Source organism: Eleutherodactylus coqui, chromosome 10 (genome assembly GCF_035609145.1).
Source record: "Eleutherodactylus coqui strain aEleCoq1 chromosome 10, aEleCoq1.hap1, whole genome shotgun sequence".
Lineage (NCBI taxonomy): Eukaryota > Metazoa > Chordata > Amphibia > Anura > Eleutherodactylidae > Eleutherodactylus > Eleutherodactylus coqui.
This window is the reverse complement of record NC_089846.1, coordinates 5,310,381-5,337,416: the sequence shown is the minus strand read 5'-3', so window position 1 is coordinate 5,337,416 and position 27,036 is coordinate 5,310,381. Positions and strand designations below refer to the sequence as shown.

Genomic DNA, 27,036 nt, shown 5'->3' with positions numbered 1-27,036 from the left:
GACTTCTCCAGAGCAGCACCGGTCCTCTGGAGTGTGCTACCAAAAGATATCCGGGCACTTACTGACACACTAAACTTCAAGCATGCATTAAAAACGCTCCTCTTCAGAGAGGCATACCATATCCCCTAAACAAAACTCCTCAGTACCCCCCTGATAACATGCTCCCTGACCTACTGACTGCAATCCCTGCTAGCCAACATAAACCGCTCCTGCAGTCATCCCGATTCTGCCACTATACGGCCTGACCATTGTCTATGTGTATATCACCCCTCACTCTCCACCCCGCCATACCGGGCACATCTCCAGCCCTTTACCTTCTGTATCCCCCATTACTTGTAGTGTGTAAGCACGTTGGAGCAGGACCCTCACCCCTATTGTTTCCATCAGCTGATTACTTCATGTAACCATTGTCTTGTGTTATTTCCCCTGTATTGTAAGCGCTGCGGAATATGTTGGCGCTATATAAATATGATTATATATCATGTCTCTAGAGGTTATATCAGTACTGGAGCGTTCTATGAGGAGCGGCTGATATCAGTTATATAGCATGCCTCTGGAGGTTATATCAGTACTGGAGCGTTTAGTTATATGATGTCTCTAGGGGTTATATCCGTATTGGAGCATTATATGAGGAGCAGCTGATATCGGGCACACATGATGTAAGAGCCTTTAGAGGGTCTCTGCACTGAGAATTCTGTATGTGGCATAAAGTAGTGATCATGGGGGGCCGGGGGGTTTCCCACTATATTTTGCCTCTTCTCAGCCTGAAGTGACTGATACCAGGGAGCAGTAGCTTCCATCTAGTTGCATTAGAAGAGATGATAGGCTGTCAGTCTTATGTCTTCTATTTCCTGTGTATTCCAGTCTGGCTTGAGGCTGAAGAAGCTGCAGGGACGAGTCTTCCCTTTGATCACCGAAGGAAATCTTATGGACATCCTTCTGTCCATCTACAAACTGGAGGAAGCGGAGCGCTCGTTCCTTCTGGGACACGTCACCCATCTTCACCATACGGGAAAATATAAAGAGGTACGTCGGTGAGGTCCCCATCGCACGGCCGCTCGTATGTTATACATCCAATGTTTTAAAAAATGGCTCTTGGGAAATGCAAGATGGCTTCCCGGTGCTGCGCCGTCCCTACAGCCTCCTATGGCACCACAGACAATGGTGGAATTCAGAGCCGGCAGAGTCTCATATACTGTGCTGCTATTCTCCACAGACCCCTTGAATGGTGCAGGCGGCGCTTGGGCATAATGAGGGGTAGGCAGAAGGCTGGCTAGTGTTTCATGGCCGTCTCATGTTACACTTCAGCCTTTAGAAAGAGTGACTGTGGCGGCCTGAATGAGACTTTCCTGCACTCCAAAAGGCAGAGAGTGGAGCACAAAGTGCCTCTTGTCACAGGCGGGCCCCTCCTGCTGAGCGCCGCCATTGTCACACACACAGAGGACCAGTCTGGCAATCTCTGCATGCTCCACTGCCTTCCGATTGTGCAGCAAATGCATTCAGCCGCTTGTCAGCTTGGATTAGCAAAGGGTCCCGTGAATAAAAGGGCTGTGATGTATTTGGTGTCTCAGGGTGGCCTAGGTACAGGCCGACTGTGCTCACGTTTTGGGCGTACCACCTTCAGTATCTCCTGGTAGCGTAGCAGGCATGGGACCTGAGTGCTGATCTGCTCCCTCCATCAGGTTCCTTCCTGCTTAATTAAATAGGAAGTCATTTTATTTGTAGTATTTTATTGTGTTTTGTAGTTTAGGAGATCATAAGGTGCAGGATCCAGCAGAGACCTGCGGGGGCAGCAGTGGGGGGCCCCCTTTGTATGGGCACCACGTGGGCTTGTTGGGTTCACAAGGGGGAATTCTCTGCAGAATTTTCCATGCGAATTCTGCCTCTAAAAACTGCAGCAAAGTCCCCGTGTTTCTGCGGCAGATCCGCGGGGGATTTAACTCTGTTAATGAGCACAATCCGTGTCCAGAATTCTGCCACATTTCCGCATCATGTCGTGAGGGATGTTCTGGCGGCGGATTCACAGCACTATTTTCCTTGTGAATTCCACCTCTAAACATCGGGTCAAATCCGTGGCTTTCTGTCGCAGATCCACGTGTGGATTTAGCCCTGTCAATGACCTCTCACTTCTTGACGTGGCACACATCAGAATTCCACATGTGGCTCTTGTACACTGACTGGGCAAAATCTGCGCACGGATCTGTGGCAAAAAACGTCTTTCTGCCGCGGCTTTTGACCAGTTTTTTTTCCCTTATAGACTGAATTAGCATGGTGAATGTTGGCATCTGAGCACGCCATGATGTGCCACTTCTTGATGAGCAAACGTGATTTTTCGCCATCAGAATTCCATGTGTTGGTTTTGCGAATTGCCGCGGTTTTCAGAGGCAGAATCTACGTGGAGAAGTCTGCAGCTCCTATTGTATCTGTAGACTAATGGGTCAGATGTAGTTCAGAAGTGTATCTGCACCCCCCCTTATGTCCGTGGACGTGGAAGTAGAAATGCTCCATAGACCACATTTTTCTACCGCACAAAAAAAAGGATGCTCAACGTAAAGCTGTGCGTTTCCATGTGCTTAAAGAGGTTTTCTGGGAAAGGTTAAATAAAGAGAAATTGAATACTTGCTTATCCTGGCAGCCCTGCTGTCCGCCGCACGGAAGATGGAAGAAGTGGTTGTCGGTCACGTGCCACTCACAGGCCACATTGGTGACTCTTTCACAGCCGCTGAAGCCTGTGATTGGTTGACCGGTCGCGTACACAATGACAGCATGTGACCGCCTGCCTCTTCTTACGATATATGGGCTGCAGTGCTGGACGGGGATCGGCCAGGATAGGGGAGTATTCAATTTCTCTACCATTTAACTGTGTGTGTGTGTGTGTGTGTGTGTGTGTGTATATGTATATGTATGTATATATATATAGATATATAGAGATATATAGATATAGATATATATAGATATAGATATATAGAGATATATATATATAGATATATAGATATATAGATAGATATATATGATATGATATGATATATGATATGTGTATTCCTTTTTTTTTCATTGAAATGCAGCTAGGGCTTATTTTAGGGGTAGGGAATTGTGTCACATCTCACAAAAATCGCTAGTTAGGAAAACATGGGCTACAAATATTGAGCATGCTGCGATTTTTATTTTCTTGCAACATAGCATCAGAGAAAAACCTTATATCTTTTTATACCTTCATTCTTACCCAATCCTGAGCTAGAGAAAAGTTAACTAACCAATCCCTGAGCTAGCTGGGGCTGATTGGCAGGTGTGAGAGCAGGCTACAAAGTCATACAGGGGTAGGTTGCATTGACATTCAAATGTAACACATTATTGACCATTTACAAAGACTTACACAATTAACATAAAGGGTGGTAACCATGTTGTGGGACCCCAACTCTGAGGTACTACAGTGGTACCCAAAAAATACTACAGCTCGCCACACAAAAGACAAGCCCTCATACGGCCGCGTGGACAGAAACATAAAAAGGTTAGGCATTTGAAAAGAGGAGATGAAAATCCTCCAAAGATCACTGCATTCTAAGGTCCACAATAGGCCGTGTCATTAAGGGGTTTGGCTGATTGCCTGGCCAGCTATCAATAGGGGTCAGAGCAGGAAGCAGATAGCGCTGTCTGTAGTGCAGCGCCCATAGTTGATCTTGCATTGACTTCAGCAGTAGCTGTGCCGGTAGTACCAACGCTGGGCTGCTGCACTGCTGGCAGTACTATCGGCTTCAGCACGCTGTCCCGGGGATGTACAAAGTTCCCTGCTACCTAGAAGCCCCTCCAGTGCCAAAATCCCCACCGCAACATATTAAGGCACCTAATGTGAACTTGTCCCTTTTGCAAGTGTATCAGCCCAGTAGTTTTTTTCCTACCACAGTTGTCTAATAGAAAGGCGCTCAATTCACGTCAGAATATTGTTTGTTTTCTTATTTCCTAGGCGGCCATTCTCAGTATAAAGCTGAATCTGCAGCCTGATTTGGACCTGGAGCAAGTAAGTAGCGACCAAAACTGCAGCATAAATGACAGCCACATTAACTGATTCTGCATATCCCTTATAATGAGCTGATGGTCGGGGGTCCGGCTGCTGGAAATGCTTTTAAAAATGTTATAACAGGGAGACCGAGGATTAATGACAGAATGCTGAGGCACAAGGCAGCAGTGCAGGGGTGGGGTTATCTGGAGAAGGCTGTGATGTCATCGAGAGGGTGGAGCTATCTTGGTAGCTGTGATGATGTCACTGCCCATCTCCCTTCAAGACTAAATCATAAACCACCTCTAATCTTCTGTGGACATGAGGATAGTCAGACAGTTCAGTTAAGACTTGCTTCCAGGCAGTAAGAAAAACATTGGGCTAGGGCAGGGGTGTCAATCCTATTTTCACTGAGGGTCACATCAGCATTATGGTTGCCTTCAAAGGGCCGTTTAGAATTGTAAGACTGTATAAATGTAACTATTCATTAACCTATTGTTATTAACCTAAGACATCCTATTACATGCCATCATCTTCCATTGAGCATGTTCTGAATCTAACAGCAAGCACCAAACAAATTGGTGTCGGTACCTTTTTTCTAGATTGCTGATAACCTAGTACAAATAGTTTGATCGGAGAGGGTATGGTCAGTAAAAGGCCAAGTTGCCATTTAGGATCAGGTTAGAGAATAGCCAACCCCTTCCACCTCTCTTTCTGCTTGTGGGCAGGAGATCGCGTTTTCTCATAGCATGCTATGGGCTGGGTTTGCTGCAGAATCCGGAGGCGGAATCCCGTTTCGAAATTTTGCAATGCAAATCCGCCCGTGTGCAGAAGGCCTCAGGCTTCCCTAGCTCAGGAGGGAGGCTGGCCTAGATGTGTTCCGGGGTTGTTTTACTGCAGCACTTCATGGCCTCCAGTTTTGGGAACATGATGGAAGAAATTACAGAACTGAAGGAATGTCTCACTGAGCTGCACTGCGCTACTATTTGTCACCCGGTCCCGCGGCGTCCCCTCCACCAATTTCATGCATGTTGGCAGTATTTCGGTGTCTACTTGTTAATCTCCTTCTCTCCTTCTGAAGATGTGCACGCCCTTGCTGCTCTTGGACAGATTTAACCTGCTGGAGGCGTACGTGTCTGGCCACCCCAAGCTGCAGAGCCAGCTGCTCCAGATGTTGGATCGATGGAGCGATTCCAGTTTCAACCCCAGGAAACTTAGCAAGTAAATACAATCAGTACCGTTTCTTTAATCAAGACGGAGAGCTGCAGCTTCCTGATTGTCGTTAGGTCGGGATCACACAGAGAATCCGCAACCACAATGACCGCATGAAAACCACATACAGTTCTGCTTGTTGGTTCCCCCTTTATTGGCACATGTTACCTTATAATCTTGTGTTTTTCACTGGAGGCTTAGTTGCCTGTGGTTTATAGTCTTTCTATACAAGAAGCAACCCTCCATGCAGAGACTTCCAGCTCCACTCGTGTCTGTACACAGCATTAAATGTGAGCAAGCAGGGCTGGAGGAGAACTAGTCTGAGATGAGACTGAGGTGGGCTTCAGACTAGTTCATATTGTAGTAGACAATGCAGCTGCTCATAGTCGTGCTCTAGTGGATTACAACTACAACCCCAATTCCCCCCCAAAAAAGTTGGACCGCTGTGTAAAATGTAACGGTAAAAAAAGAATGCAATGATTTGGAATCTCATATAACCATATTTTCTTCACAGTAGAACATGGAGCAGAAGGGGGAAGGGAGACATTTTTCTATTTAAAAAAAAAAAAAAAATTTACTCCTTTAGAAATGGATGGCAGTAACACATCTCACAGACGTTGGCACAGGGGTAACAAAAGTGGCACTAATAAAAATAAAAAAAAACAGCTGAAGGGTCAAGTTTCTACTGCGTCACATGACTTTGTATAACAAGAGCATGTTAGAGAGGCCGAGTCTCTCAGAAGTAAAGATGGTCAGAGGTTCATCAATCTGTGAAAAACTGCATCTAACAATTGTGGAACAGTTTCAGAAAAGTGGGCCTCAGCATAAAATTGCTAAGGCTTTGAATATCCCCCCATCTACAGTACATGATATCATCAAAGGATTCAGAGAAGCTGGAAAAATTTATGTGCACAAGGGACAAGGCCAATGGGCAATATTGGGAGCTTGAGATCTACAGCTCCTCGGGCGGCGCTGCATTAAAAACAGGCATTCTGTCATGTGAATCACTGCGTGGGCTCAGGAGTGCATCCAGAAATCATTGTCTGTGAACAATCTACAAACGCAAGTTAAAGCTGCATCATGCAAAGAAGCTGCTATGTATCAACACAATCTAGAAACGCCGGCGGCTTCTCTGGGCCAAAGCTCATTTAATATGGGCTGAGGCAAAATAGAAAACTGTTCTGTGGTCAGATGAATCCAAAATTTAAAAATTCCTTTTGTAAACCACCGACGTCGAATCCTGCGGACTCCAGAGGAGAGGAACCACCCAGCTTGTTGTCAGCACACCGTCCTGCCTCTCTGTTGGTATGGGGGTGTATTAGTGCCTATGGCATGGGCAGCTTCCACATCCTGACAGGCACTATCAATGCTGAGCGATATATAGAAGGTGTAGAACAACTTCTGTTCCATCCAGACAATGTTTCTTTCAGGAAAAATCTTGTATATTTCACAAGACAATGCTAAACAATATCCTGCATCCATCACAACAGCATGGCTTCACAGGAGAAGAGTCCGGGGTGAACCGGCCACCTGCAGTCCAGACCTTCCACCACATACTACATCCATCACAACAGCTTCACAGAAGAAGAGTCTGGGGTGAACCGGCCACCTGCAGTCCAGACCTTCCACCATATACTGCATCCATCACATCAGCTTCACAGGAGAAGAGTCCGGGGTGAACCGGCTGCCTGCGGTCCAGACCTTCCACCATATACTACATCCATCACTACAGCTTCACAGGAGAAGAGTCCGGGATGAAGCGGTCGCCTGCAGTCTGGACCTTACACCATATACTGCATCCATCACAACAGCATGGCTTCACAGGAGAAGAGTCCGGGGTGAACCGTCCGCCTGCAGTGCAGACCTTCCACCATATAGTACATCCATCACAACAGCATGGCATTACAGAAGAAGAGTCCGGGGTGAACCGTCCACCTGCAGTCCAGACCTTCCACCATATACTACATCCACCACAACAGCTCCACAGGAGTAGAGTCCGGGGTGAACCCGCCGCCTGCAGTCCAGACCTTCCACCATATACTACATCCACCACAACAGCTCCACAGGAGTAGAGTCCGGGGTGAACCGGCCGCCTGCAGTCCAGACCTTCCATCATATACTACATCTATCACAACAGCATGGCTTCACAGGAGAAGAGTCCGGGGTGAACCGTCCACCTGCAGTCCAGACCTTCCACCATATACTACATCCATCACAACAGCTTCACAGGAGAAGAGTCCGGGGTGAACCGTCCACCTGCAGTCCAGACCTTCCACCATATACTACATCCACCACAACAGCTTCACAGGAGAAGAGTCCGGGGTGAACCGGCCGCCTGCAGTCCAGAACTTCCACCACATGCTACATCCATCACAACAGCATGGCTTCAGAGGAGAAGAGTCCGGCGTGAACCGACCGCCTGCAGTCCGGACCTTCCACCACATACTACATGCATCACAACAGCATGACTTCACAGAAGAAGAGTCCGGGGTGAACCGGCCGCCTGCAGTCCAGACCTTCCACCATATACTACATCCATCACAACAGCATGGCTTCACAGATGAAGAGTCCGGGGTGAACCGGCCGCCTGCAGTCCGGACCTTCCACCATATACTACATCCATCACAACAGATTCACAGGAGAAGAGTCTGCGGTGAACCGGCCGCCTGCAGTCCGGACCTTCCACCATATACTACATCCACCACAACAGCTTCACAGGAGAAGAGTCCGGGGTGAACCGGCCGCCTGCAGTCCAGACCTTCCACCACATACTACATCCATCACAACAGCATGGCTTCAGAGGAGAAGAGTCCGGGGTGAACCGGCCACCTGCAGTCCAGACCTTCCACAAAGAAGAAACATTTGGCGCATTATGAAATTAAAAGTCCAGCAAAGGCTACCTTCATTTTAACTTTTTAAAATGAAATGGCATGAGGCCTCCCCTCCTCCTCTGATACGTTCTACTATGAATGAAGTGTGGTCAGGTGAGACTCCCAGAGCATTGCATCCTCTTGTCGTCTTTGCATTTATGCACATTTTACACAGCGTCCCAACTTTTTTGGAATTTTGGTTGTATATAGCAGATAGAATAACACCAGAAGAAAGATAAATATAATGCGTCATAAACTAAAACACAGTGTCTTGTGGTCTTCCTTTCAGAGAGTACCAGGGTCTTCCTCCTGTAAAACCAGACAAACTGAATGTGAAAACCCTCAGCAAGTTGGCGTTTAGGCTGCTGGAAACGTACAACCTGGACCCAGGTGAGTGGGATATTGCCACTTATACAGTGACTGCTGTACTATCTTAGTAGTGTTGTTGTTGCTCCCCGTACTAGCAACATTACCACAGCTGAGGATTTGCTATCGTTGTATCCAGCTGGGACGTTTGTCTATATTCTAATTAGATCATCGGCACAAATCGTTCTCCTGTCTGCCACAATGTGCAGGTAAGGACGGCTTCATACCGGCCAACCAGCATCTGAATAAGTGCAGCATGGAGCGAATGTAAGCGATAGTTGTTCCTTGTAAATACGGCCACCAATCCGGTGACAAGTGACTGTTTGTTCGCTTGTCACTTAAAGGGGTTGTCTCGCGGCAGCAAGTGGAGTTAAGCACTTCTGTATGGCCATATTAATGCACTTTGTAATATACATCGTGCATTAAATATGAGCCATACAGAAGTTATTCACTTACCTTCCCTGCGCTGGCGTCCCCGTCTCCATGGTGCCGTCTAACTTCAGCGTCTAATCTCCCGATTAGACGCGCTTGCGCAGAAGGGTCTTCTGCCTTCGGCTCTGTCTGGCACGAGTGGCGTTCTGGCTCCGTCCCTTCTACGCGTCATCGCGTAGCTCCGCCCCCTCGAGTGCGCCGATTCCAGCCTCCTGATTGGCTGGAATCGGCACATGTGATGGGGCGGAGCTACACGATGACGTGTAGAAGGGGCGGAGCCAGAACGACGCTGCTGCCGAGCCGAAGGCAGAAGACCCTTCTGCGCAAGCACGTCTAATCGGGAATTAGACGCTGAAGTTAGACGGAGCCATGGAGACGGGGACGCCAGCAACAGAGCAGGTAAGTGAATAACTTCTGTATGGCTCATATTTAATGCACGATGTATATTACAAAGTGCATTAATATGGCCATACAGAAGTGCTTAACCCCACTTGCTGCCGCGAGACAACCCCTTTAATGTCTGCTCACCATAAAGTAGTCGCTGATTGATGAATTATCATCTGATGTAAACACCTATTCGTTGTCTTTCAACGACTAGCCAATAACTTTGCAGGGAATGGTGCGCCTGATCGATGTCCACCTCCCATTAAATGCTGAATGGTTCCCGACATTTTTGAAGATTTTGCCCTCCCACTTAACTCTTTCCAATCCACTTTGTATCCTGGTTTTCCTAGGGTGCTTACTCTTTTTCTGCCGTTATACAATGGCGCTATCTGCTGGCTAAAGCCAGTACTGCATGAGGTGACACGTTGGATAGGCCCTGACAGCAGAGAGGCTGGCAATATACAGTAAGAGAACCCCAACAGACGTCTTCCAACATCGGAGCTGTACAGCCTTAAATCATAATGTCTTAAGACGTCAGACAGTGGATTGGAAAGGGTTAATGCTTATTGGTTCTTGAAAACACATAAATACGTGCTTGCGATATTCGGCTGAACAGTTCCTTGCTGCAGCGCCAATGAGAGACCGCGGCAACGAATGTTCACTCCAAGACTGCTTGCACATATTTATGTGCGTTCAATGGACTCCGCATTGGGGAGGGGACAAGATTTCAAATACGAGCCCACCAAATAACCTCACACCTTCTAACCAGTCGGCAACCGGAACTTAATGCAAACGCTACCAGCAATTTGTGCAGAGATTGTGAAACTGAACGAGTGACCAACAATGGCAGCGTGTAAAAGATATGTATTCAGACAATGGCTGTCCCGAGGCTCCGCCCACATCCTGCATGGATTATACTGCCTAGATATACACCATATCCATAAGGCTTCATTCACCCAACAGAGGCCAGCAGAGGGTCGTTTTGGGCTTGGTTAGGCCTGTATACTTGAGTATACGGTGTATTAGAGTAACCTATTCTGCCCAATGGTATGATGTAGGAGAACCGTTAATTGTGCACTATACAATTTAACATTTTTTTGCAATGGCAGTTTATGGGCAACGTATACCACCGTATGCCTATACAGTACTTTACAGTGTTGCATAGAGAGTATAAGTAAGAAGATGGCCCTGACTCGAAGTATGATGCAAACACAACCCTTAGCTCCGCTTTTATCACATCTGAGCCTTTTGCCGAGTATACCGTGGTAATATTGCCCACTCTATACAGAAAGCCCCCAATGTATGCTACAGTATAGACGCACAGCGGGATTTGTCGCTCATAGGATCACGTGCTTAACAAACAAAATGTGTAGAAATACACTGTTGCCCGTGACTTCTGTTCTATAACATTAACCCTTTCACAACACACATGATTAGTTACGTCCTAACTGCACATCCTCCATGCACTTAGGACGTCCACAGCACATACTGTGTTTGGGAGGACTGAGGAGCCCAACCTGCACCACATACAATGGGTATCGGCAGACAACACCTGCCTGCAGTCAGAGATAACCCTTTAGATGCCGGCAATTTGACAGCAGCATTTACATTTCCCAATTGAAGGAGGTTTAAATATCTTGGATATCCCTGCTGCAGTTTGGGGTCTTCTGAAGACCCCCAGGGCTGCCATGTATTTCTGCCTATTAAGATGTGCCTGTAACACATTTAATAGGCAGCCCATTAAAACCTCTAATAATGCAATGCCATATCATTATACTGTATAAGCGATCGCAAGCTCACGTTTCCCTGTGGGAACTGATAACAAAAAAGGTTAAAAAATAAGTAGAATTAAAGTGTTTTTTTTACTTTATTATATAAAAATAAAAAATGTTAAAAGTTAAAAAGGGAAAAATAAAATTCCCAGCTGTTACATGAAAAAAAACTAAGACATAAAAAAAAATCAAAAACTTGAAACTGTGACATCTTTAAAGGTCCAATTTATTATTAATCACAGAAGGTTAACTCTGTCCGAAAAAAAAAACACAACGGCAGAATTGCGCTTTTTGGTCACTCCATCTCCAAGAAAAATTGAATAAAATGCGATTTATTGCCCAAAATGGTTCCAATACAAACGAATGGGGGTCCTAAAAAATGGGACCTCACACAGCCCTGTAGATGGAAAAATAAAAAAAACCTGTGGGGGTTAAAAGATAAAGTCTGAAAAAATAGCTTTAAGTATTATATATTATCTAAAAAAGTGGATACATTTTGTATTGCTGAAACCATAATGACCCACGGAGTAAAGAGAACAACATGTCATTGCCACTGCACTCTGAATGCCATAATGGCACCCTGCCCCCTCCAAATGGGGCCGTTGCGTTCTCCTTCCCATTTCGCCTGCCCGTTATATCGTAGGTTATATGATACCACTGAAAAATAGTCTTCCTGGAAACGTGATGTGAAGGTAGCCTTCGGCCATATTTACACGGGTGATAGTTGTGCCGACTGGCGTGGTACAGCACGCGGACACCCCGTCTTTGTGATGTGCGATGTGTGGCACACCGCACGTATGTGCATATACTACTCCTCTACAAGATTTGCAGTAAAATAGGGCATGCGGTAACCTTTTAGTATTCCAGCATTGCTGCAAGAGAAAAATCGCCCACTGCAAGCAAAGGTTCTGTTCTCGTCTCGCAATGCTCAAAGCTTAGGCGAGAATATCCGCCCTGTACATATGGCCTGAAATGTATGGTCTGCAGTTTGGGCTATTCAGCTCAAAGGGGGTTGTCAGCCTGAATACAATTGTTACAAGCCGTGTGGCTGAGATGTTAACTAGAATGGTCCTATTCACTGACAGAAAGTTGAGACCTTGAAAATGGTGACTAACTGGAACACAAAATATTGTAGAAGGTTGAAGAACTTTTTATGATTCTTTGATTAGTCTTTATATAGAACGAAAAAGCCTATTAATGTCGGCCGCAGTTTGTTGTAAGACTAAGGTTTCCCCATCTGTGACCTGTCAGATCGCTGGCTGAGGACCATCCTAAGGGAACACTATCTGACCTAGTAGATATTTCCTTTTCTGTACTTTTTTTGACACCCAGATAAGTGGCATCTAATATATCTGACAGTCTTTTATTCTTCTCATCCATTGCAATAGCCTGCACATCGAGCCAAGTGAAACATAAACTATTCGAGGACTAGTTGCTGATAAGCGTCGGCTTTATACTATGACTAGCTGATATGCCTGGCTTCGTCCGAGTTAATTTGGTACAGGTGCTTTCCCTGTTGTTCGCACGATAATTGTTTTCATGAAGTCATTGTTACTTCAAAGGAACCGAGGAATAAAATATGTCTACACATAGAGGAGCGTTAGATTCTCCTCAGACTACATGTACCGATGTCCCTCTGCAGAATTTGCCACCCCTCCCTCTCTCCTCATTTTTTACCATTAAAGGTAACGCACCTTTTAATTCAAATTTACCCCCAGGTTGGAGGTTGCAGCCCCTTCTTAGCCTTAAAGGGGTTGTCCCGCGCCGAAACGGGTTTTTTTTTTTTAAACCCCCCCCCCCCGTTCGGCGCGAGACAACCCCGATGCAGGGACCTAAAGAAAAATCCGCACAGCGCTTACCTGAATCCCCGCGCTCCGGTGACTTCTTACTTACCGGCTGAAGATGGCCGCCGGGATCTTCTCCCTCGGTGGACCGCAGGGCTTCTGTGCGGTCCATTGCCGATTCCAGCCTCCTGATTGGCTGGAATCGGCACGTGACGGGGCGGAGCTACACGGAGCCGGCATCCAGCAGGAGCGGCCCCATTGAGGAAAGAAGAAGACCCGGACTGCGCAAGCGCGTCTAATTTGGCCATTAGACGCCGAAAATTAGGCGGGCTCCATGGAAACGAGGACGCTAGCAACGGAGCAGGTAAGTGAAAAACTTCTTATAACTTCTGTATGGCTCATAATTAATGCACAATGTACATTACAAAGTGCATTAATATGGCCATACAGAAGTGTATAGACCCACTTGCTGCCGCGGGACAACCCCTTTAAAGGCTCCATCCCTGCAGTCCATGGCTGCTTCCTTGTGTACTTTACAACCTTTCAGTATATACACATAAAGGTCACTTAGATTCTCCTCAATATATACTCCTAGAGGTGAGGTAGATTCTTCTCAGTATATACACCTAGAGGTGAGGTTGATACTCCTCGGTGTATACACCTAGAGGTGAGGCAGATTCTCCTCAGTATATACACAGAGAGGTGAGGCAGATTCTCCTCAGTATATACACAGAGAGGTGAGGCAGATTCTCCTCAGTATATACACAGAGAGGTGAGGCAGATTCTCCTCAGTATATACACAGAGAGGTGAGGCAGATTCTCCTCAGTATATACACAGAGAGGTGAGGCAGATTCTCCTCAGTATATACACAGAGAGGTGAGGCAGATTCTCCTCAGTATATACACAGAGAGGTGAGGCAGATTCTCCTCAGTATATACACAGAGAGGTGAGGCAGATTCTCCTCAGTATATACACAGAGAGGTGAGGCAGATTCTCCTCAGTATATACACAGAGAGGTGAGGCAGATTCTCCTCAGTATATACACAGAGAGGTGAGGCAGATTCTCCTCAGTATATACACAGAGAGGTGAGGCAGATTCTCCTCAGTATATACACAGAGAGGTGAGGCAGATTCTCCTCAGTATATACACAGAGAGGTGAGGCAGATTCTCCTCAGTATATACACAGAGAGGTGAGGCAGATTCTCCTCAGTATATACACAGAGAGGTGAGGCAGATTCTCCTCAGTATATACACAGAGAGGTGAGGCAGATTCTCCTCAGTATATACACAGAGAGGTGAGGCAGATTCTCCTCAGTATATACACAGAGAGGTGAGGCAGATTCTCCTCAGTATATACACAGAGAGGTGAAGCAGATTCTCCTCAGTATATACACAGAGAGGTGAGGCAGATTCTCCTCAGTATATACACAGAGAGGTGAGGCAGATTCTCCTCAGTATATACACAGAGAGGTGAGGCAGATTCTCCTCAGTATATACACAGAGAGGTGAGGCAGATTCTCCTCAGTATATACACAGAGAGGTGAGGCTGATTCTCCTCAGTATATACACAGAGAGGTGAGGCTGATTCTCCTCAGTATATACACAGAGAGGTGAGGCTGATTCTCCTCAGTATATACACAGAGAGGTGAGGCTGATTCTCCTCAGTATATACACAGAGAGGTGAGGCTGATTCTCCTCAGTATATACACAGAGAGGTGAGGCTGATTCTCCTCAGTATATACACAGAGAGGTGAGGCTGATTCTCCTCAGTATATACACAGAGAGGTGAGGCTGATTCTCCTCAGTAGATACACAGAGAGGTGAGGCTGATTCTCCTCAGTAGATACACAGAGAGGTGAGGCTGATTCTCCTCAGTAGATACACAGAGAGGTGAGGCTGATTCTCCTCAGTAGATACACAGAGAGGTGAGGCTGATTCTCCTCAGTAGATACACAGAGAGGTGAGGCTGATTCTCCTCAGTAGATACACAGAGAGGTGAGGCTGATTCTCCTCAGTAGATACACAGAGAGGTGAGGCTGATTCTCCTCAGTAGATACACAGAGAGGTGAGGCTGATTCTCCTCAGTAGATACACAGAGAGGTGAGGCTGATTCTCCTCAGTAGATACACAGAGAGGTGAGGCTGATTCTCCTCAGTAGATACACAGAGAGGTGAGGCTGATTCTCCTCAGTAGATACACAGAGAGGTGAGGCTGATTCTCCTCAGTAGATACACAGAGAGGTGAGGCTGATTCTCCTCAGTAGATACACAGAGAGGTGAGGCTGATTCTCCTCAGTAGATACACAGAGAGGTGAGGCTGATTCTCCTCAGTAGATACACAGAGAGGTGAGGCTGATTCTCCTCAGTAGATACACAGAGAGGTGAGGCTGATTCTCCTCAGTAGATACACACAGAGGGGACGCAGATTCTCCTCAGTAGATACACACAGAGGGGACGCAGATTCTCCTCAGTAGATACACACAGAGGGGACGCAGATTCTCCTCAGTAGATACACACAGAGGGGACGCAGATTCTCCTCAGTAGATACACACAGAGGGGACGCAGATTCTCCTCAGTATATATACACAGAGAGGGACGCAGATTCTCCTCAGTATATATACACAGAGAGGGGACGCAGATTCTCCTCAGTATATATACACAGAGAGGGGACGCAGATTCTCCTCAGTATATATACACAGAGAGGGGACGCAGATTCTCCTCAGTATATATACACAGAGAGGGGACGCAGATTCTCCTCAGTATATATACACAGAGAGGGGACGCAGATTCTCCTCAGTATATATACACAGAGAGGGGGACGCAGATTCTCCTCAGTATATATACACAGAGAGGGGGACGCAGATTCTCCTCAGTATATATACACAGAGAGGGGGACGCAGATTCTCCTCAGTATATATACACAGAGAGGGGGACGCAGATTCTCCTCAGTATATATACACAGAGAGGGGGACGCAGATTCTCCTCAGTATATATACACAGAGAGGGGGACGCAGATTCTCCTCAGTATATATACACAGAGAGGGGGACGCAGATTCTCCTCAGTATATATACACAGAGAGGGGGACGCAGATTCTCCTCAGTATATATACACAGAGAGGGGGACGCAGATTCTCCTCAGTATATATACACAGAGAGGGGGACGCAGATTCTCCTCAGTATATATACACAGAGAGGGGGACGCAGATTCTCCTCAGTATATATACACAGAGAGGGGGACGCAGATTCTCCTCAGTATATATACACAGAGAGGGGGACGCAGATTCTCCTCAGTATATATACACAGAGAGGGGGACGCAGATTCTCCTCAGTATATATACACAGAGAGGGGGACGCAGATTCTCCTCAGTATATATACACAGAGAGGGGGACGCAGATTCTCCTCAGTATATATACACAGAGAGGGGGACGCAGATTCTCCTCAGTATATATACACAGAGAGGGGGACGCAGATTCTCCTCAGTATATATACACAGAGAGGGGGACGCAGATTCTCCTCAGTATATATACACAGAGAGGGGGACGCAGATTCTCCTCAGTATATATACACAGAGAGGGGGACGCAGATTCTCCTCAGTATATATACACAGAGAGGGGGACGCAGATTCTCCTCAGTATATATACACAGAGAGGGGGACGCAGATTCTCCTCAGTATATATACACAGAGAGGGGGACGCAGATTCTCCTCAGTATATATACACAGAGAGGGGGACGCAGATTCTCCTCAGTATATATACACAGAGAGGGGGACGCAGATTCTCCTCAGTATATATACACAGAGAGGGGGACGCAGATTCTCCTCAGTATATATACACAGAGAGGGGGACGCAGATTCTCCTCAGTATATATACACAGAGAGGGGGACGCAGATTCTCCTCAGTATATATACACAGAGAGGGGGACGCAGATTCTCCTCAGTATATATACACAGAGAGGGGGACGCAGATTCTCCTCAGTATATATACACAGAGAGGGGGACGCAGATTCTCCTCAGTATATATACACAGAGAGGGGGACGCAGATTCTCCTCAGTATATATACACAGAGAGGGGGACGCAGATTCTCCTCAGTATATATACACAGAGAGGGGGACGCAGATTCTCCTCAGTATATATACACAGAGAGGGGACGCAGATTCTCCTCAGTATATATACACAGAGAGGGGACGCAGATTCTCCTCAGTATATATACACAGAGAGGGGACGCAGATTCTCCTCAGTATATATACACAGAGAGGGGACGCAGATTCTCCTCAGTATATATACACACAGAGGGGACGCAGATTCTCCTCAGTATATATACACACAGAGGGGACGCAGATTCTCCTCAGTATACAAATCCTTTCCCTAGGCTTTATGGTTTCTGAGAGAAGAACTTGTGTATTATGAATATCTTATGTATTGCGGATTTTTGTAGTTTTTCACACTTAAAATTGAATATTGATGTTCTGACCCTTTTACTTTTCCTATTTAGGATCTAAAAATGGTTGTGCCAAATGTCACGTTTGTGCGGTACAGATGTGTGCTGATAATTACATTACATAAGGGGGTCACTTATTTTTGCACTTAGAATTGAATAATCAAGTTGTGACCCTTTACTCTTCATATTTACTACCTAAAGAATGGTCGTGCCATATTATAAGTTTGTGCGACAGCGGGAAGTTACATAATTAGATTAGGTACAATACAGAGGGGTCAGTTAGGGCTTTCGCCTTTATTTTCCCTCAGCCTAATCTTCAGTCATTCTTTATTTTCAGCTCTCTGTTCAAACATGATAAACCAGCGTCACCTGGGCACCCTGAAGTATCTCATGTACAAGAGGTTTGTGGAGGTATGTAACATAGTAACATGGCGTAGAAAGACTCCTGTCCATCCAGTTCAGTCTATTATTTCCCAATGTTGATCCAAAGGAAGGCAAAAACCACCAATTACGTACAAGCCAATTTTCCTCTTTTTAGGGGAAAAAATTCCTGCCTGTCTACAATCTTGCAATCGGAAGAATCCCCAAATAACCAACCCTCCTGAAGTAATTGGCGTTATAGCAATATTATTACACTCCAGAAAGAGGCACAGGCCCCTCTTAAACTCTTTTTTTCAAATTTGTCATCAACGCGTCTTCAGGCAGAGAGTTTCATGGTCTCACTGCTCTTACAGTAAAGAACCCCCTTCTATGCTGTGTAGAAACGTTCTTTCCTCTAGATGTAGAGAGAGCCACCTTGTTACAGTCCTGGGTATAATGGATGATGGTAGAGATCTCTGTACTGACACCTAATACATATACATAGTTATTAGAGCTCCTACTTGTCACAGTCCTAGGTATAATAGATGATGGGAGAGATCTCTCTACTGACGTCACACACACACACACACACAGGCCTGCCAGCTGCACGTCACACACACAGGCCTGCCAGCTGCACGTCACACACACAGGCCTGCCAGCTGCACGTCACACACACAGGCCTGCCAGCTGCACGTCACACACACAGGCCTGCCAGCTGCACGTCACACACACAGGCCTGCCAGCTGCACGTCACACACACACACGGGTCTGCCACCTGCACATCCCACACACACACGGGTCTGCCACCTGTACGTCCCACACACACGGGTCTGCCACCTGCACGTCTCTCGCACACACGGGTCTGCCACCTGCACGTCCCGCACACACGGGTCTGCCACCTGCACGTCCCGCACACACGGGTCTGCCACCTGCACGTCCCGCACACACGGGTCTGCCACCTGCACGTCCCGCACACACGGGTCTGCCACCTGCACGTCCCGCACACACGGGTCTGCCACCTGCACGTCCCGCACACACGGGTCTGCCACCTGCACGTCCCGCACACACGGGTCTGCCACCTGCACGTCCCGCACACACGGGTCTGCCACCTGCACGTCCCGCACACACGGGTCTGCCACCTGCACGTCCCGCACACACGGGTCTGCCACCTGCACGTCCCGCACACACGGGTCTGCCACCTGCACGTCCCGCACACACGGGTCTGCCACCTGCACGTCCCGCACACACGGGTCTGCCACCTGCACGTCCCGCACACACGGGTCTGCCACCTGCACGTCCCGCACACACGGGTCTGCCACCTGCACGTCCCGCACACACGGGTCTGCCACCTGCACGTCCCGCACACACGGGTCTGCCACCTGCACGTCCCGCACACACGGGTCTGCCACCTGCACGTCCCGCACACACGGGTCTGCCACCTGCACGTCCCGCACACACGGGTCTGCCACCTGCACGTCCCGCACACACGGGTCTGCCACCTGCACGTCCCGCACACACGGGTCTGCCACCTGCACGTCCCGCACACGCGGGTCTGCCACCTGCACGTCCCGCACACGCGGGTCTGCCACCTGCACGTCCCGCACACGCGGGTCTGCCACCTGCACGTCCCGCACACGCGGGTCTGCCACCTGCACGTCCCGCACACGCGGGTCTGCCACCTGCACGTCCCGCACACGCGGGTCTGCCACCTGCACGTCCCGCACACGCGGGTCTGCCACCTGCACGTCCCGCACACGCGGGTCTGCCACCTGCACGTCCCGCACACGCGGGTCTGCCACCTGCACGTCTCTCGCACACACGGGTCTGCCACCTGCACGTTCCACACACACACGGGTCTGCCACCTGCACGTCCCACACACACACGGGTCTGCCACCTGCACGTCCCACACACACACGGGTCTGCCACCTGCACGTCCCACACACACACGGGTCTGCCACCTGCACGTCCCACACACACACGGGTCTGCCACCTGCACGTCCCACACACACACACACACACACACACACACACACACACACGGGTCTGCCACCTGCACGTCCCGCACACACGGGTCTGCCACCTGCACGTCCCGCACACACGGGTCTGCCACCTGCACGTCCCGCACACACGGGTCTGCCACCTGCACGTCCCACACACACACGGGTCTGCCACCTGCACGTCCCACACACACACGGGTCTGCCACCTGCACGTCCCACACACACACGGGTCTGCCACCTGCACGTCCCACACACACACGGGTCTGCCACCTGCACGTCCCACACACACACGGGTCTGCCACCTGCACGTCCCACACACACACGGGTCTGCCACCTGCACGTCCCACACACACACGGGTCTGCCACCTGCACGTCCCACACACACACGGGTCTGCCACCTGCACGTCCCGCACACACGGGTCTGCCACCTGCACGTCCCGCACACACGGGTCTGCCACCTGCACGTCCCGCACACACGGGTCTGCCACCTGCACGTCCCGCACACACGGGTCTGCCACCTGCACGTCCCGCACACACGGGTCTGCCACCTGCACGTCCCGCACACACGGGTCTGCCACCTGCACGTCCCGCACACACGGGTCTGCCACCTGCACGTCCCGCACACACGGGTCTGCCACCTGCACGTCCCGCACACACGGGTCTGCCACCTGCACGTCCCGCACACACGGGTCTGCCACCTGCACGTCCCGCACACACGGGTCTGCCACCTGCACGTCCCGCACACACGGGTCTGCCACCTGCACGTCCCGCACACACGGGTCTGCCACCTGCACGTCCCGCACACACGGGTCTGCCACCTGCACGTCCCGCACACACGGGTCTGCCACCTGCACGTCCCGCACACACGGGTCTGCCACCTGCACGTCCCGCACACACGGGTCTGCCACCTGCACGTCCCGCACACACGGGTCTGCCACCTGCACGTCTCTCGCACACACGGGTCTGCCACCTGCACGTCTCTCGCACACACGGGTCTGCCACCTGCACGTCTCTCGCACACACGGGTCTGCCACCTGCACGTCTCTCGCACACACGGGTCTGCCACCTGCACGTCTCTCGCACATACGGGTCTGCCACCTGCACGTCTCTCGCACACACGGGTCTGCCACCTGCACGTCTCTCGCACACACGGGTCTGCCACCTGCACGTCTCTCGCACACACGGGTCTGCCACCTGCACGTCTCTCGCACACACGGGTCTGCCACCTGCACGTCTCTCGCACACACGGGTCTGCCACCTGCACGTCTCTCGCACACACGGGTCTGCCACCTGCACGTCTCTCGCACACACGGGTCTGCCACCTGCACGTCTCTCGCACACACGGGTCTGCCACCTGCACGTCTCTCGCACACACGGGTCTGCCACCTGCACGTCTCTCGCACACACGGGTCTGCCACCTGCACGTCCCACGCACACACGGGTCTGCCACCTGCACGTCCCACGCACACACGGGTCTGCCACCTGCACGTCCCACGCACACACGGGTCTGCCACCTGCACGTCCCCCACACACACACACACACACACACACACACACACACACACACACACACACACACACACACACGGGTCTGCCACCTGCACGTCCCGCACACATACACACACACACACACACGGGTCTGCCACCTGCACGTCCCGCACACACGGGTCTGCCACCTGCACGTCCCGCACACACGGGTCTGCCACCTGCACGTCCCGCACACACGGGTCTGCCACCTGCACGTCCCGCACACACGGGTCTGCCACCTGCACGTCCCGCACACACGGGTCTGCCACCTGCACGTCCCGCACACACGGGTCTGCCACCTGCACGTCCCGCACACACGGGTCTGCCACCTGCACGTCTCTCGCACACACGGGTCTGCCACCTGCACGTCTCTCGCACACACGGGTCTGCCACCTGCACGTCCCGCACACACGGGTCTGCCACCTGCACGTCCCGCACACACGGGTCTGCCACCTGCACGTCTCTCGCACACACGGGTCTGCCACCTGCACGTTCCACACACACACGGGTCTGCCACCTGCACGTCCCACACACACACGGGTCTGCCACCTGCACGTCCCACACACACACGGGTCTGCCACCTGCACGTCCCACACACACACACACACACACACACACACACACGGGTCTGCCACCTGCACGTCCCGCACACACGGGTCTGCCACCTGCACGTCCCGCACACACGGGTCTGCCACCTGCACGTCCCGCACACACGGGTCTGCCACCTGCACGTCTCTCGCACACACGGGTCTGCCACCTGCACGTCCCGCACACACGGGTCTGCCACCTGCACGTCCCGCACACACGGGTCTGCCACCTGCACGTCTCTCGCACACACGGGTCTGCCACCTGCACGTTCCACACACACACGGGTCTGCCACCTGCACGTCCCACACACACACGGGTCTGCCACCTGCACGTCCCACACACACACGGGTCTGCCACCTGCACGTCCCACACACACACACACACACACACACACACGGGTCTGCCACCTGCACGTCCCGCACACACGGGTCTGCCACCTGCACGTCCCGCACACACGGGTCTGCCACCTGCACGTCTCTCGCACACACGGGTCTGCCACCTGCACGTTCCACACACGCACGGGTCTGCCACCTGCACGTCCCACACACACACGGGTCTGCCACCTGCACGTCCCACACACACACGGGTCTGCCACCTGCACGTCCCACACACACACACACACACACACACACACACACACACGGGTCTGCCACCTGCACGTCCCGCACACACGGGTCTGCCACCTGCACGTCCCGCACACACGGGTCTGCCACCTGCACGTCCCGCACACACGGGTCTGCCACCTGCACGTCCCGCACACACGGGTCTGCCACCTGCACGTCCCGCACACACGGGTCTGCCACCTGCACGTCCCGCACACACGGGTCTGCCACCTGCACGTCCCGCACACACGGGTCTGCCACCTGCACGTTCCACACACACACGGGTCTGCCACCTGCACGTTCCACACACACACGGGTCTGCCACCTGCACGTCCCACACACACACGGGTCTGCCACCTGCACGTCCCACACACACACGGGTCTGCCACCTGCACGTCCCACACACACACACACACACACACGGGTCTGCCACCTGCACGTCCCGCACACACGGGTCTGCCACCTGCACGTCCCGCACACACGGGTCTGCCACATGCACGTCCCGCACACACACACACACACACACACGGGTCTGCCACCTGCACGTCCCGCACACACGGGTCTGCCACCTGCACGTCCCGCACACACACACACACACACACACACACACACACACACACACACACGGGTCTGCCACCTGCACGTCCCGCACACACACACACACACACACACACACACACACGGGTCTGCCACCTGCACGTCGCGCACACACACACACACACACACACACGGGTCTGCCACCTGTACGTCGCCCACACACACACACACGGGTCTGCCACCTGCACGTCCCGCACACGGGTCTGCCACCTGCGCGGTGCGCACAGCCGGCTCTGGCACCTGCGCGTCAGACGCGCGCACAGCCGGCTCTGGCACCTGCGCGTCAGACGCGCGCACAGCCGGCTCTGGCACCTGCGCGTCAGACGCGCGCACAGCCGGCTCTGGCACCTGCGCGTCAGACGCGCGCACAGCCGGCTCTGGCACCTGCGCGTCAGACGCGCGCACAGCCGGCTCTGGCACCTGCGCGTCAGACGCGCGCACAGCCGGCTCTGGCACCTGCGCGTCAGACGCGCGCACAGCCGGCTCTGGCACCTGCGCGTCAGACGCGCGCACAGCCGGCTCTGGCACCTGCGCGTCAGACGCGCGCACAGCCGGCTCTGGCACCTGCGCGTCAGAGCCGGCTCTGGCACCTGCGCGTCAGACACACACACAGCTCCCCACGTAATCTGCTCAGGGATGAAGGACTTGTGATGAGGTCACCGTCATGTGATCTTCAAAAAAAACTTGTTCCGTGGGGGTCCATGACATAGAGAATGACATAAAACAATAAAATGACCAGGACTCCTTCCGCTCTGTTGGTACAACACTACCAAGTCCCAGTTGAAACAGGAAGTGCTTAGGTCATTTCCATCACTCACAAGACCATTGCAACCAAGCATTGGCCTCAATGGTCATGTGTGCATGAATGTCACATGACCATTGAGATCAGCCATTGGCTGCAGTGGGCATGTGAGTAATGAGCGGGATGAAACTGGGACTGGGTGGCGCTGTAGCGCAGTCACAGTTGAGGACTGAATAGTGGCTATTTAATTTTTTTTTTTATGCCATTCCCTATGCAGGGTAAGTTTTTTTTTATTTTAATTTTATTTTTTTCTTGCAGTGCAGTAAAACTGACATGAAATCGGTGAGATCACGGTGATCCCGGGTTTATAGACTTATTTTTTATGTATTTATCTTTAAAAAGTTAAAACAGAAATTTCTTTCCAGCCACATATTCTGATCCTAATAAGTTCTTGTTCTGGTAATTGGACTGTATAAGGGCTCGTTTTTTGCCGAGTGAGTTGTTGTTTTTATTAGTACTGTTTTGGGAAACCTTCACCTTTTTGATAATTTTTTATCCAAAGAAAATCACAATTCTGGGGCACTCCGCCTTTTTTTTTTTTTTTTTAATGCGGTCTTCACCGCACGGGATATACAGTATATTGTGATATTTAAGAGTTTGGACTTTTACATACTTGGCGATACCAAACAAATGTATTTTTAAAAATCTTTTTTTTTTTTTTACAGAGAAAGTTTTTAATTTTAAATATTTTATATTTTTTAACTGTTAAAACTTATTAAGTTTTTTTTTTTTTTTTTAAACTTTTCTTTTAGTCCCCAGAGGGACAGTTATTGCCCGCTATTATCTCCTAATAATCTGTGGTGGGTATTTCCTCACCACCACGTTTGTACGTTCCTCAGCCGCCTGCCAAGTAATACTCATAAAGTAAGAGCCGCTTCAGTCTGAGTTTTTTGGTCTTTGTAAAGTGGAAAGTTTCAGTTTAGATCGGGATGAGCCCCAAATAAATGTAGTGAGACGGGGATTTAGGGATTGAGAGAATTATGTTAGGCCTGTTACTGACACATGTTGTAAAGTGTATAAACATTTGCGTTGCTAACCATTTAATTGTTTATTCGCCCCGCTGCCGAGAGGCTAATTTAAACCATAACTTGAGTTTTAATAAGTTCCTGTAATGGGTTAACAGTTTCCGCAATCGTATTTTCATGGTCACATACCGTAGTCCTTCCAAGATATTCGAATTTGGTGACCACCGACAGGCCGCATCTGGAGATGAGTCAATAATCGGATTACAGGCTGTGTACGTCATAGCCAGTTAATATATAACCCAGAAAATTGGGAAAAGGGAATCTGCATTTTATGGCTTGAGGAAAAGACTGCTCGGGGTGTGAAGGAAGAGGATGACGTCGTCCGCATAGAGTGCCAATGTATTTTCTCGTCCTCGCCAGTGGATGCCTGTAATAGCAGGAGTACTGCGCAATGGAATAGCCAGACCGCAGACCAGGTGAGTATAGCCCCCCCCCCCCTGAAAATAAGACACTGTTAATATAAGACAGTCTTATTTTGGGGCAACAATTAATATAAGTGTCTTATTTGGGGGGAAACACGGTAGGTGTCGTCAGCGTAGAGGTGATATTGGAGGCCAAATCTGCGCTTGGTTTGTCCGATTTGGGTCTGTGTAGATAGAAAAGAGAAGGGGGCCCAGGACCGAACCCTGGGGGACTCCAACAGCGAGCAAAAGAGATGCTGAATGAGCGGTCAGAGAGGTAGGAGGAGAACCAGCAGTGTCCTTTAAGCCAATGGAGCGAAGCATAGCAAGAAAGAGGTCATGGTTAACAGCGTCAAATGCAGCAAAGAGATCAAGGAGGATTAATGGGGAGTAGTCACCCATCGATTTGGCCGTCCTCAGGTCGTTTGATAGGTCGGTATTTGGCAGCATCAGTCGGTTTCTTTAGCAGAGGGGAAAGAGGAGGGGAAAATACCAGAGAGGTCAGGGAGAGGTTGCAGATGGTGGTGATGTGGGTAATGACTGCTGGGGAGAGGGGATCGGAGGAGGTGTGAGGGGAGAGGGTCACTAGCGCAGATGGTGGGGCGAGCAGTCTGGAGACTTCTTCCTTTGTCATTGGTTCTAGTATAGATAGTGTAGTGAGTGATGGATGCTGAAGACAGTGGGATCAGATCGGGGCTAGCCGTGTAATGTTCGGAGATTTCTTTGCGAATGTTTTTTTTCTTTTTTTCTTTAAAGTGGGCGGCTTGCTCTCCAGCACTGAGATTCGTCATGGGGCCAGTTCTTTGGGACTGAGGACAGAAAGGAAGGTATCGAAGATTTTTTGGGGGTTGTGGGATGGTGAGGAGAGGAAGGAGGTGAAATGTACTTATTTGGCACGGTGGAGGGTGAGGTTGTGTAGGTTTTGAGCATGAATTTGAAGTGGATGAAGTCTGCAGGATGTTTGGATTTGCTCCACAGACGTTTGGTGCACCTAGAGCATCGCTGGATGAAGCGCGTTTTGGGGGGTGAGCCATGGTTGTCATAGTCTGTGGTGGACGGCTCGGGTCACAGCGGGCGCTGCTTCATCCAGGGCACGTCTGAGGGTGGTGGAGCAGTGTTCAGCAGGCAGGTTTGGGCATGAGAGGAGAGGGATGGGGGACAGGGAAGACTGGAAGGTCTCGGCAAACTGCAGGGTGTGGATGGTCTGGAGGTTCCTAGAGGTGCGATAGATGGGAGGCTCTGGGGAAACGTTAGGGTACCTAATGGAAAATTAATAAAATGTTCCTCTAAATTCTAAGCCATGGGAGCCTTTAATATTTTAAGGACAGAGTTTGATTGGTTGTTTTGTTTAATTAAATTCACTAATACATGGCTAGACTGATTAGGCCTCCTGTCCACGGGTGTAGTGATACCCCAGGGCAGATCTCCACCGCGGGAGCCGCCACCGGGGAGCACTGACAGCTCTCCGCACTGAGTCTTTGTGACAGGCTCACCGCGGAGAATTGCGGCAAATCGCAGCATGCTGCGATTTAAATCCCGTGAGCAGAGAATCGCTATGATTCTCGGCTTGTGGACAGCGGGGCTGCGCTTCCCATAGTAGTCTATGGAAACCGTTCACTGCATTACCCGCAGCCGGATTATCGCCACGGGAAACGCAGGGAAAAATCGCCTGTGGACAGGAGGCCTTACCCATTTCAAAGTTGCTTAGTGAAGAATAGTTTGTTTGCTGTTATGTATTTGATGTTTATAAAGACTGGAGAGCCAATGAATGTTACTAGTGTCAGTAGGCTGGGATGTATCTAACCTTTCAGCTTCTGCTACTTGAGATTCTAATGGGAGGTCTGATTTGGGAGTTGGATCTTTTTAATATAAGAAATAGTGG

General features: G+C 50.2%; 1 protein-coding gene across 4 annotated transcripts in view; it reads left to right on the top strand.

Moving 5' to 3' along the window:
- The window catches only part of EXD3 (exonuclease 3'-5' domain containing 3), a 275,759-nt gene that overhangs the window by 75,376 nt on the left and 173,347 nt on the right, over nt 1-27,036 (top strand). For all 4 annotated transcript variants that reach the window (XM_066580059.1, XM_066580060.1, XM_066580061.1 and 1 more), the window contains exons 5-9: nt 865-1,026; nt 3,962-4,015; nt 5,076-5,215; nt 8,366-8,466; nt 17,591-17,664. In XM_066580059.1, the coding sequence (XP_066436156.1) occupies nt 865-1,026; nt 3,962-4,015; nt 5,076-5,215; nt 8,366-8,466; nt 17,591-17,664 (531 nt within the window). The remainder of the gene's footprint in view (nt 1-864; nt 1,027-3,961; nt 4,016-5,075; nt 5,216-8,365; nt 8,467-17,590; nt 17,665-27,036) is intronic.